The 12,986-nt window shown below is 34.9% G+C and overlaps 1 protein-coding gene across 1 annotated transcript; it reads left to right on the top strand.

Moving 5' to 3' along the window:
• Positions 1 to 2,903: 2,903 nt before the first annotated feature.
• LOC143186677 (G-protein coupled receptor moody) lies at positions 2,904 to 12,527 on the top strand. The gene is made up of 7 exons (XM_076390384.1): positions 2,904 to 2,971; positions 4,193 to 4,288; positions 4,335 to 4,398; positions 5,632 to 5,841; positions 9,617 to 9,855; positions 10,534 to 10,843; positions 11,231 to 12,527. Exons 1-7 carry the CDS (start codon positions 2,904 to 2,906, stop codon positions 12,176 to 12,178), a joined length of 1,935 nt encoding a protein of 644 aa, XP_076246499.1. The 3' UTR covers positions 12,179 to 12,527.
• The last annotated feature ends 459 nt before the right edge of the window (positions 12,528 to 12,986 follow it).

Genomic DNA, 12,986 nt, shown 5'->3' on the forward strand with positions numbered 1-12,986 from the left:
ATGAAAGTGTTAGAGACGAAGAAAACTTTTTAAAATCTGAAAGGTGTCTACACTTCTAAAGAAACAATTTCAACTTAATATCTACCAACAAAATAATACAAAAAACCGCAAAGATTAAAGAGTGGAACGAATTGAAGCTTTTACTCAATATCTGATCATGATAAACATCGACTTCTATGCAAATGCCTATTTTAATAGCAATTTGGTACAAATATTGCTACCTCTATTTCATTTTTGCATATTATATGCACTGCACGTTTAAAATCCCCATAAATGCATAAATATTCGCAGTCTACTAATCTCAATTAAATTACACAACTAATTAAAACTCCTCGCCTGAGAACGCAGCCTTTCTTAATCACGAATGAAAACTAGTCACAAGAATCGATTTAAAAAATCAAATGATCAATGTCGAGTCTACCATCTTCACTAGAGATCGTTCATTCGAGCGTAAATTTCGTGGAAGCTCCAATCGATGATCGTTTGAAAAACGATCGCTTAAACTACTATCATCGCTGGAGTGTTGTCGGTCGCCACTTGTTGGGCTGGAGCATATTGCCCTAGATTAAGCCTAGAGTTGCACCCCCATCTCCAATAAAAACCGAGCGTTTGACGGTTTATCGTCAAGGGACCGTTTACTCATTGTCAGTCCCCTTTCTATAAAAACATCGACCCAAATCAGTTCATCTGTCTAGTAGTCTAGTCCATGCATTATGCAAGATACAACACGCTTACGAAACCTTGTAACACAATATTTCGTAAACTTGACTTTTCTTTGCGCGAAGATCGCGATCCCAATTTCTGTATGGCGATTAATTGACACTTTAATCGAGGATAGACTAATACAAAATACATATATAAATCGTTTCATGGCACCCGGATGCGGGTTTCGTGGAAACCTGAATAGTCATAGGTCAGAGGAACATCGAGTAGTCATCGTGGTGAATAATTCTTGAGGGATTTCAAGGAACCCAGAATGTCTCCAAAAACCATACAATGAGTCAGAAAAATGTACAGTAAATTACAGTAAATTAACGATAAATCAAAGTAAATTTCTTTGAATAAATGTTAGTCTTGATATTTCTTTTCTAATACCACAATATTTGTGATCTAATCAGATAACCTCTCTCATTAACTTTTTTCCACACACGCTTAATTACTTTCGTATCCACAAAACTTGTTCATCACTGAAATGCTCAAATGGCGTTTCCTCCTCGCGAAGGAGGCGGCCAAAGGCAAAAAGAGGAACGGGCGCCGCTTCCGATTCATCAGGGGCGCGGTGCGCGCGGTCTTCCGCTGCACAGGCTCGCACCCAGCTGGCGTCTCTCCTCCTTTCGCGTCCACCCGTACCCCCAGGGCAACCAGGCGTAATTATTTTTAAAAAGGATGTAGGGACCCGTCGTGTTTTCAGCGGACGGAGCGGACGCGCGGCTCGAATCGACGCGTAGGTGCAGCGAGAGCGAGCGTGTCCAGAGGGACAGGTCGAGGAGCGTTTCCTATAAATCATTCGACGCACGTAATCGCCGACGACCGACACCTACACGCGGCCAGGAGCTTTTCTGAGGCGAAGGATCGCCTGGCTCGCGACGTCGCGCGAACCGGAAGTCTCTTCGCGGTGATTCGCCAACCGTGGAGTTCGAGAGGGAGGTTGACTCTTGGTCATTAGGAAACTGGAGATTTCTATGCATGGAAATTTGAAATCTGTGGAGAATTAGGGAATACAGTCAACCCTCCTGCAACGCGACTGATTCCTCAAATAGCACACGACGTCTTGAAGACGTCTGTTTTATGTTCATTTTATTTTATTTATGTATTTTATTTTTATATTTTTATTTTTATTATATTTTATTTTATGTTCATGCCTGAACGTCTTACGACATAATTTAGAAGTTTTAAAAATGTCCAAGAGCATACATTTTAAAGATTTGCAAAGTTTACGTCTATAAAACGTCTTAAAGACACACTACATGGACTACATTTTTAAGATGTCTCTGTGCTACTTGGGTCATCTTGCGTTATATGCCCAGATAGCACACAACGTCTTGAAGACGTCTGTTTTATGTTCATTTTATGCCTGAACGTCTTACGACATAATTTAGACGACTTAAAAACGTCCAACAGCGTACATCTTAAAGACTTGCAAAGTTTACGTATATAAAATGTTTTAAAGACACACTACATGGACGTTCTAAAGACTTACGCTTTTGGACGCCTTAAAAACGTTTAATTTTTGTCTGAACGTCTTATAGACGTAATTTGAACGTCCTTAAAACGTCTTATGAATGTTTCTTAAGGCGTCCTAAAGATTTGTAACATCGGATGTCTTAGAGACGTCTTTTGGACATTTTTAGGACTTTACTGGATGTTTTTAAGACGTTTTTAAGATATCTCTGTGCTACTTGGTTCGTCTTGCGTTATATGGTAACTGTGATATAAGAAACTCAGAATTAATGTACACCCAAATAGCACAGAGACATCTTAAAAACGTCTTAAAAACATCCAGTAAAGTCCTAAAAATGTCCAAAAGTCGTAAGTCTTTAGGACGTCCATGTAGTGTGTCTTTAAGACGTTTTATAGATGTAAACTTTGCAAGTCTTTAAGATGTACGCTCTTGGATGTTTTGAAGACGTCTAAATTATGTCGTAAGACGTTCAGGCATAAAATGAACATAAAATAGACGTCTTCAAGACGTCGTGTGCTATCTGGGAATATCTTAAAGCCACACTACATGGACGTCCTAAAGACTTATGCCTTTGGACGTCTTAAAAACGTCTAATTTTTTGTCTGAACGTCTTATAGACGTAATTTGGACGTCCTTAAAACGTCTTGTAACATCGGACGTCTTAGAGACGTCTTTTGGACATTTTTAGGACTTTACTGGATGTTTTTAAGACGTTTTTAAGATGTCTCTGTGCTACTTGGGTCGTCTTGCGTTATATGGAAACTGTGATATAAGAAACTCAGAATTAATGTACACTGTCTCGCCAAAAGTATGGGACCACACACGAACAGTTAATAAAAGAGTAGAAATTACTTGTTAGAAATTTGATACATAATAAGAAAGATATAACAATAAACAAGCTCTACAATAAACTACATAGCATCTACATAAAAGATGTAGATAGAGACTTTTGTCTTCAGATAAACAATATTTGTGATAGCACGTCTCATTTTCACCACTGCTACTACTCAGCCCTTCAATAAATTAGTCTTCGTTTATTGAATGTAATAAATTGTCGCAAAGAAAGATAGAATTGTATTTTATTTCGAGTTTGACATCCTTTTGTAGCATTTTTCCCTGAACATGTCGTGTCTCTATAATTATATCTGCGGAGATTCTTAATGTATTCTGTTACGCGTGGACGCCTCCGCACCGTAGCAAACGTTAAACGTCGTTTATCCAACGAGTTCACTGATTTCGTCGTTGATGTCTTACCGCCCTCGGATTTGTTAACTACATCTCGAGATTGAAAGAGACTGCTGTAATTTGCGACGAAATCACGTTTGTGCTAATGATTCACGATGAATCTTAGCTATTTTTTTTGTGTTGGATCCAAAGAAAATTAGAACGCTTTTTTATATACTAAAATAATTAGTAACATACATATATATTATTCAAAAAACAGTCTAACACAACGTCTGCATCTAGGACTCAGAAAACAGTTTTCAACTTTCACTTTCTGTTTTTCATTAAAGTATTATTTTGATTCAGTTACATAAACTAAAAAAAATCACTGGTTCTGTTATGGAATTTTTAATATTAATTTTAAACTAAGTATAGATATCTAACGCTTAATTTTAAATTAAATTCGCTGAAATAAATCGAATCAAATTAATTTTAGTAACATTTTTTAAGCTGTCTATTTTGCTTGATTAGAAAAAATAATATTCACTTTATAAAAATTTGTAAATATGACAGTAATTTAAAAATTCAATAATTCAAACTTCAAAAATTTTAAAATTCAAAAATTCAAAAATTCAAAAATTCAAAAATTCAAAAATTCAAAAATTCAGAAATTCAAAAATTCAAAAATTCAAAAATTCAAAAGTTCAATTACAATAATAATTTCAAATAAATCTCTATTGAGTTTAATAATATCATGCAAGAAAACTATTTTCAAGGTATGTACATGTGATGATCGAAGAGTCGAAGAGAACTGCATTGTTAAAGTGATCCAAATATATGAAACAGATTAGATAACAGGGAAGATGGCACGTGTGCTCACCTAGTTCTACAAGTGACTGGTATCAATGAGCTTGAAGTCAACGATGTTCCATTCTCACAAAGGTAAGTGTGCTTCCATTCATTTCTGCGTAAGTGCTCATGTGAATAGACGAATTGTGCTGACGATAACATTGCACACCGGTTCAGATCAGCGACAACACGTGGTTTTACTTGTACGTTTCGACTGAAATTTCTGATCTCAGTTGAAGGATAAGGAATCAAAAACGACGGTACGATTATTAAGTAGATAATAATTAACTCTTTCAGTCTCTGATGTCTTGCACTATTTCGAAGTTTGTTTTATTTTTACGAAGTATTTTTAAGTATAGAAATTTAATATCTACGAAATTGATGAATAAATATGAAGTATGAATTCAGATCATAGAAATATTAATGGAATGGAAATTTATTAAAATTCATCCAAATATTTTTCGTTACTTTTTGGTAGTCGTTTTATTTTGTAATCATAACAATGTTCTAGAGATTTTATATTTCAAGTTTCGATTAATATTGATCGTTAGAGGAGATGCTTAACAAGAAGTCAAGCTTTGATCATTTTTCTTAATGTATAAGATCAAATAGAATATACATTATTTAAGTATAAAGTTTTACATATTTACGTTTTGAATATCTCCCGCGCGAAGTTAAATTTCGCGGTATTACCTTCGCGCAGTCGCAAACACAAGCGCGCGGGTTTTTAAATATCCAAATTATGAATTATGAATCGCGCTCAATGTTAAAATAGCAAAACTAATTTTCTGCGTCTATATCACATCAAAGTCAAATATTATTACACATTTCTCATAATTTTCAATATAACTTAAGCCTTCTAATTGAATTTTCATTTGCGCTTCTAAAATCTCTTCTACACTCATTGATACAATTAATATCTCATTAAAAAAATGAGGAACTTTTAAAGGAATTTATTTTAAACAAAATAAAGAAAATAGAAAATTTTCAATCGTCCATAATAAATCAAAGTGATTCAAAGTGACTACTACTCCGCTGTCACTTGCCACAGTTCTTTTCTTTCTAATGCTTCAGACTTCACTACTTAAAATTACAAGAAAGTCTTTCCTATAATATAAAACTACAAGAAAGCTCTAGTAATTTTACTTTCCCTTTAAAGTTACAATAAAATCACTTATCTTTTCTAAATAAATAAACTTTCTTTTGCAATTCACATAGAACTAGCCTTCTTCAATAAGATTTTCATAAAACTTAGAGTTTCTTTAAAAAAAGCAGCATTTTAACTTAAAAAAACGTCAGATGTTTCTACTCACCTAATATTCACAAACTTCACTCCAATTTTGTTTCAAATTCTGCCTCTTAATTTCTGCGATAAACGAGCCTCCAGGTCTTACGGCCCTGTGCAAAACGATACCTGTCTGCCATGCCTGTCGCAGACGGAGTACTGGATGGCGTGCAACCACACGGGCCAGAATGGCAGAGCAGAGGCCCTCGAGGAGGTCCTGCAGGATCCAGGATCTGTGGTTCTCTTCGTCGGCTATCCACGATGGCTTCTACTCTTCGCCGCAGGCTGCTGCGCGCTCTTCATGCTCGTCGGCATTCCGGGGAACCTATTCACCATTATCACCCTTTTTCGCACAAGAAAGGTCAGCGTTCGATTAACAACTACTCCTTTGTCGTAGGTAGACTGCGGGTCTTTATGCTTTTATGAGAAATTATGTGCAGAAAGGACAGAATTCGTATAATGGAAGAACGTTGAAATTATTGAAAGATGAACACATTTTGTGACACTTCAAGGGTGAAAGCTTTGCTTAGGTCCCATTTCTTTCATTTTGTGTATGAATTTGTATAAACATCCGCAGTCTAGTCGTAGGATAAAGTCAAGGTAGTTGAAAGGCCCATTCAGATTAGTCAAGTTCTATAGAATAACTTACATTCAAACCTGTTGAATTCAAGTCATTTTGGAGAGGTTGATTAATGTGTATCTGTTATTCACTTGACTTGAAATGTCCTTTCAAATTCAGTCCTTTCAAATTTCGTCTTCAGGCTTGTTTAGAATAGCCATGTTACTTGAATTCGAGTGGCTTGAGTCAAACTGATTTGAGGTGACTCGATCTATGTGAACGTGTTATTTATTATTCGTGTCCCATGAGAAGGCTCCTGGAATGCATTGTCCTTAATGCATTTCAAGGGACTTCTCGTGGGACATGAATAATACTTGACTTGAAATACCCTTTCAAGCTTCGACTGAAGTTGAGGTCCTTTCAATTCTTTCTTGACTTGAAATAAGCACATATTGACTGATGTGTATTAGCACATTTGAATTCAAGTTACTTGACTTCTGTGAACACAAATTTAATATCAAACTACTTGAATTCGAGTAACTTGACTAATTTGAAGTAGCTTTATTTGCTTATGGCTTTTATGTAGAATAAATGGCACACTCGTTTCACTTTCAAAAGATCGCACATGCTCGATTTTTCCCATTTTCGATCACCTCTTCTGTGTTTCGTTGTTGAACTCTTAATAAAGGCAAAAGAAAATTAAAAAAGAAAAAGCACACGAGTGCCCTTTACACAATTTGTACTCATTCATCCACAGAAAAATAATTCCAAGAAATTATCTCCCCTTCGAAACTATTCAATTCTTCTTCGAACCATTCTTTAATACAGCAAGTAGAGACAATTGAAATTAAACAAAGTAGTTTAAGTAGAGAAAAATAAAATTTTAATGTAAAGCAAAACTCTTCACAGGTAAAGTTTATTAATTCTTGCCTGACGAATTAATTCGTCAGTCTTCTGTACCATCTCGATCATCTAAGATCTTAACAAGTACCTTTTATAAATATTTTAATTATTTCTATTGAAATAACTCGTGTCGATACAATGGACACATGTTTTATATTTAATGGCATTGCTTTTTGCAGTTTTTATTATCCAGGATAATATTTATAAAGAGCCTTCTGTAATTATTAACTGTACGAACGTTCTGAAAACTGTAAGCAGAGATAAGTAGAGATAGCTGAAGATATGATAAAGTTAGAAATCCCAAGTGACGAATTTCTTACTTGGAACGAGATAGCTTACGCGTCGCGGTTTCTCAGATTTCCACTATGACCTGCTTACTGTCGTTAAATCCTAGATGGACTGCGCTAACAAGCGGTTCACCTCGAACTCTATTTCAGCAGACAATGAGGAGGTAGATGAAATATCACTAAAGAAATTTCACAAAGACGGAGACCGATTTTGGAGTACTCACGATTCAAAATAAACTTAAATTAGATTGGTACAGGTAACTAGAGCATACATGAATAAATTATCCAAGATGAAGCAGGCCATTTAAATATTTTCTCTGTTTTTAATATCACGAAAATTAAAGAAACTAAACAAATGATCCTATGCAAAGGATTATTTTTTATTTCAAGTTATGAAATGGACGATTTTCGTGTCATTGAAAACAGAGGAGACATTTTAGGTAGCTTTCTTCAGTGTGTACACTCTGTGTAGGATATTCAATTATAAATGTTATTTTGAAAATTGTTTAAACTACATTTTCTACTCCTTCTTTCTATTTTAAATAAAAAATTGGCGTCAGTGTATCCACAGCTAGTTCATTAGCAATATTTAGACATAATCGTAAAGGGGTTTGTTACTCTGTATAAACTTCAGAACATTTTTAATATTTTAATTATCGTATTTTAGATTAAATATCTTGTTTGAAAGCAGTAAAGAAGTTCTGGAGGTTCAAAAAATTTCGTCCAGTTTTGCAGTTTTGGAGAAATTGGAAGCAGTTGGGTTGCTATATTTACGATGTTCGCGGATGATTCAAAATACACAGATATCTGTTAAAATAGTATATGTATTTACTGAGCAGTCTCGATCGCCAGATAAGACGCCACGACAACTTCCCGCCTCGCATATAAACGCTTTCCTTTCTTTAGCGTTCCCTAGATTTATGTAGGGGACGATTTTACAACGCGCGATGCATACATGATTTATTTTGAGTCAGTGGCAAGCTGACAAGCATTGAAATAGTCGTGAAACTTTCCTCTCGATTACCTTTAACTGAAGAAATTTGTAAATGAGCCACTCATTTAAATAAAACATCCAAATAAAAATTTGTATGCTTATTCTAAATATAAAAACACTCAAATCTATTGACACTAAAATTTAAAAAAAATAAAAAAGTGGAGTTAATTGGTTAGACTGATCGCTGTAAATATTTAAAGCTGAAATTTAAATTTAATTGGTATCTTGGAAGGGAATTATTTTTAAATAATTTATCATACATATTTGAGACAGTTGCATATTGGTAAACTGAATTCTGCAATTGGCATTTTGGTTTAATTTTCAGATTAATTTTAACAGTTAATTTGAAGAGTCAAGCTATTGCATACTTAGTATTGTAAGAGAAATGTGGAATAAGTCACGTTTACAGGTCGTAAGTCCTGTTATCAGAGATAACAGGACTGTTTTAGAGCTGGTGCCATGTGTGAACCTGACAGTAGGCAACCCAGTTCACGACTACGTATACGACTAGTGGTTGATAAAAGTTTCATACAGAGTAACGTGTGATTCTATTTTTCATAATCACGTTTCTCAGTTTGACGTTATTCTCACATTTTCTAGTAAATGACTGTCATTGCAGGCCACTTTGTAAAAGAAGCTTCTACTGATTTACTGACTAGTAAACATATACAAGGTGGAAATTATGAAACGTTGTAGTCGAATGTCTCCAAAAATATTGACTGTACACAAAAATGTTTCAGATAAAAATTGTTCAGCATTGAGAGGATATTCCCTTCTTTAATCATAATCAATTTTCTTGGAGATATTCGTCTGGAACGCTTTATAATTTCTACTCTGGATAAGAAACGTCCCTAAACACAGTGTTAATAATGGTCCAGATATGGTCGTGACTTATGGACCATTAATCTGGCACCATTGTACTTTCTTCTATTTAGTTTATTAATTTCTCTCTCTCTCTGCAACTATAATGCTCTAAAACTGCCACCACGTGTGCTCACTGTGTCTTTCTCTCCCTCTCTTTCTCTACCCCTTCTCTTCGCCCCTCTTCGCTTAATATTTCGCTCTTTTTCACATATTCCAACACTCACCTTCTCATCTTTCTTTTGGACCTTCACTTCCTCTGTTTTTTCGATTATCGTTTTTTTTCTTGATCTTTTCACTCATCCATTCCTTTCTTCATCCATCCTTGCCATCCATTCCTCTTCCCTTCAATCTTCTTCTAATATCCATCTTTCTCTTTTCTGTAACCCTTCTCTCCTTCACTCTTCCATACCATATCTCTCTAATACATGGTCCCAACTTTTCATCTCTCCTCCAACACCTGTTTTCATCCTCTTCTCAATACTTTCTCTCTCTCGTTCCCGAAATCGAATTTATTTATTCACGCTTGCAGCTAAGAAACGCCACAGCAGTTTTCATAATGAACCTCTCAGTTTCGGACTTGATGTTCTGCTGTTTCAATCTTCCTCTCGCTGCATCAACGTTTTGGCACAGTTCCTGGCCTCATGGAGCTCTTCTATGTCGATTGTTCCCTTTGTTGAGATACGGCCTAGTAGCAGTGAGCCTTTTCACGATTCTGGGTATCACGATCAATCGTTACGTTATGATAGGCCATCACAGGATTTATCCAAGGTAAGTGGTTCCAAATGTTGTAGATGAAGTTCTTTCAAGATTAAACAAAACCTAGAATATACGATTTATTGTTCTTATAGTCTTAAGAGTAAAATATTTTAATGAACTTAAAAACCCTTTCCCTCACAATTTTCTTTCGTAATATTATCACCTTTGCTGCCGATCTGAAACGTGTAACTATCTTAAACTGCCAACAGTAAAGCTCCCATTGAGCGAACATAGACGTCTCACGCGATGGTGCGTGATCGGTTACTTGCGAAAAATCCTCATCACGCATTACCGCGTAATCGGCAGCGAAGATATTGTAAAAAGTACACGACCCAAACTCGTCAAAGTAAGGCAAGGGGTTAAAATACTTCAGCTTCAAAAAAGATTTCAGTTCATGCGCAATACTCTTACATTAAATTCTTTTTTATTTTAAAGAATCAGGATTTTTTTAATTCAGAAGGCTTAAAAATTACAAAATTAGCTTAAATAAGGGAAGATTTAATATTTATGATTATTAATAATTTTAAAATAGAGTGTGTTAATATCTCGTTCTAACAACTTGGTAATTAATAAACAAGAGACTATTGTATATGGTTTTAATCTAGCTATTTTTCTGTTATTCTTTTTTTACTATTTCTAATATAATTAAGAAATTGACGTAGAAATGATTTTATATATTTGCATTTTCAGAATTTACGAACCAAAATACTTGGTACCGATGGTCTTGAGTACTTGGATCACAGCTTTTGGTGTCCTTATCGTTACATGGTTCGAAGGCTGGGGACGTTTTGGATTGGACACCACGATTGGGTCTTGTTCAATTCTTCCTGACGTCCACGGTCGAAGTCCCAAAGAATTCCTTTTCGTTGTTGCTTTTTTGACACCCTGTATTGCGATCGTCGTTTGCTATGCGAGAATCTTTTATATTGTTCGGAAAGCAGCTTTCAGAAGTAGAAGAAGCGTGATTGTTAAAAATAAGGAGCCTAAAACCAATCACAAGGTAAAATACACTATACAATAGAATATAGACATTTTTGAGAATATTTAAATATCCTAAAGTTTCAATATGATGAGTACGTAAATATTGAAAAATTTGGAATTTTGAAAATTTGAAACTTTGAAAATTGAGAAGACTTGAATCAATAAAAAACTTGATATACAATAAAAAACGTGTAAAGTCATAATGAGCCACAAGTAGATTTAAATGTAGTTTAAAACTTTTTAAGCCTTTTTTATATGTTTAAAAAGATTAATATTGAAAAAATTTGAATATTTGAAGACTTGAATACAAATAGAAACTCTTCTACTTCTTCCACTAATCTTCAACCACTACAAATTTTTAATTTATTATGTCTTTAAATCTTTACTTATTTTTCCCACATTACAGCGAAGTCCTTCACCACCAAAAAGCAAAAAAGAAGAACCATCAGTACCAGCCACAGGCCTCTGCACAGACTTCACCAAGTATGCTCCCCCAAAACGCCTCAACAACTCACGAACTCCTTCCAGGTCAGCCATTGAAGAGTCCTTATCAGACCTCGAATCCTCGTCCCAAGAACAAAATCACAAGGAAGACCTAAATAACAAAAATAAAGAAAGACATCTTTCTTTCTCATCTAGACATCTAGATGACAAAAATAAAGAAAATCCCCTCACCAAATGTACTCGCAAGGTGTCAACAGAAGCAAATGTCTGTGACAAGATCCAACCAGACTCAGAGATAAAAATAGACGATGCTCCTTATGCTAACGAGAGCGACACTTACGATGTCACAGACTCTGTTTTCTCAAGCAATGATCCTGGCAAGAGCAAAGAATCCTCAGTGAAAGCTTCCACGAACGCTAGGAATAAATTAGAAAGAATGGTGAGCACAGCTTCCTTCATCATCGAATCTGCCTTTTGGGCCCAGCGCCTGGATTCGAAAGCTTTGAGCGCTGATCGATTGGAAAAATTCAGGTCACATTCCTCTGGGCAAACTGTGAAGACAGAAACAATCGATCGAAATGGATCGAGGTTCAGATGTGTCAGGAGATTTCGAAACGTGGAGGCTCCCAAGATGAGCAACAAGGACAAGAAGCTACTGAAGATGATCTTGGTGATATTTTCATCGTTTCTGATTTGCTACTTACCCATCACTGTGACGAAGATTTTCAAGAATGCGATCAACTGGAAGGGGCTGAATATTGTTGGGTATATTCTGATTTATTTGACGACTTGTATAAACCCTGTGGTCTATGTGATCATGAGCTCTGAGTACAGGAGTGCTTATAAAGACGCGCTGCTTTGTAGAAGTGACTCTAGGATGAGGAGTGTGTCTAGAAAGTTATTGACTTGAAGGATATGTGTAGAATAGGACAGAGCATAGCACAGAAACATAAAATAGTCTTAAAGACAGCTAGTAAAGTCCTAAAAATGTCCAAAAGACGTCTCTAAGACGTCTGATGTTACAAATCAGTATGTCTTTAGGACATCTTGTGGACATAAATTTCGCAAGTATTTAAGACATACGCTGTTGGATGTTTTTAAGATGTCTTATGTCACAAGACGTTCAGGCATAAAAAGGACATAAAATAGACGTCTTCAAGACATCGTGTGCTGTCTGGGTAGTATATATATATATATGCTTACTAATATTGTAAGTTTCATTAGAAAATATCGTTTATTTATTATTACAACTTACATTATAAATTAATTGATCTCATTAAAGTTTTCACCATAGTAACATTTAAATATGGATAATTATAAGAAACTTGCGAGACTAATGTTTGCAATATAAATAGACGTAATATGAATTCCATACAATTTTTAAGATGGCTAAGAAAATAATTTTTCAATCAAGATTGTTAAAAATATAAGAATTTGTGTACCTTAATGCCTTGAACAAGTGCTTACGAGATCTAATTCAAATTGAAAGAAATTTGAATAAAATGAGTAACCTAGCTTTTGATAAGTTAACAAATACTTACAAAATGAAAAAAACTATTATAACAGACAAAGATGAATTTAATTAAAAATTTATTCTGTATAACTGATACTGAACGCCATTAAAGTTTCTATTTTTCAAAATCACGTAATTTTCATATTTCTCTTCAGAATAAGCTAAATCCAGATTAATATACAATACCACTTTTTTGTGTTAACAA

The sequence above is a fragment of the Calliopsis andreniformis genome, unplaced genomic scaffold (assembly GCF_051401765.1).
Source record: "Calliopsis andreniformis isolate RMS-2024a unplaced genomic scaffold, iyCalAndr_principal scaffold0022, whole genome shotgun sequence".
In the NCBI taxonomy this organism is placed as follows: domain Eukaryota; kingdom Metazoa; phylum Arthropoda; class Insecta; order Hymenoptera; family Andrenidae; genus Calliopsis; species Calliopsis andreniformis.

Excerpts from the sequence above, each read along its gene's own strand:
- LOC143186677 (XM_076390384.1), top strand. The coding sequence starts at position 2,904 with ATGTCTCTGTGCTACTTGGGTCGTCTTGCGTTATATGGAAACTGTGAT. Across the intron at positions 2,972-4,192 it reads ATAAGAAACTCAGAATTAAT|ATTAGATAACAGGGAAGATG; the intron begins GTACACTGTCTC and ends TATATGAAACAG. Across the intron at positions 10,844-11,230 it reads AGCCTAAAACCAATCACAAG|CGAAGTCCTTCACCACCAAA; the intron begins GTAAAATACACT and ends CCCACATTACAG.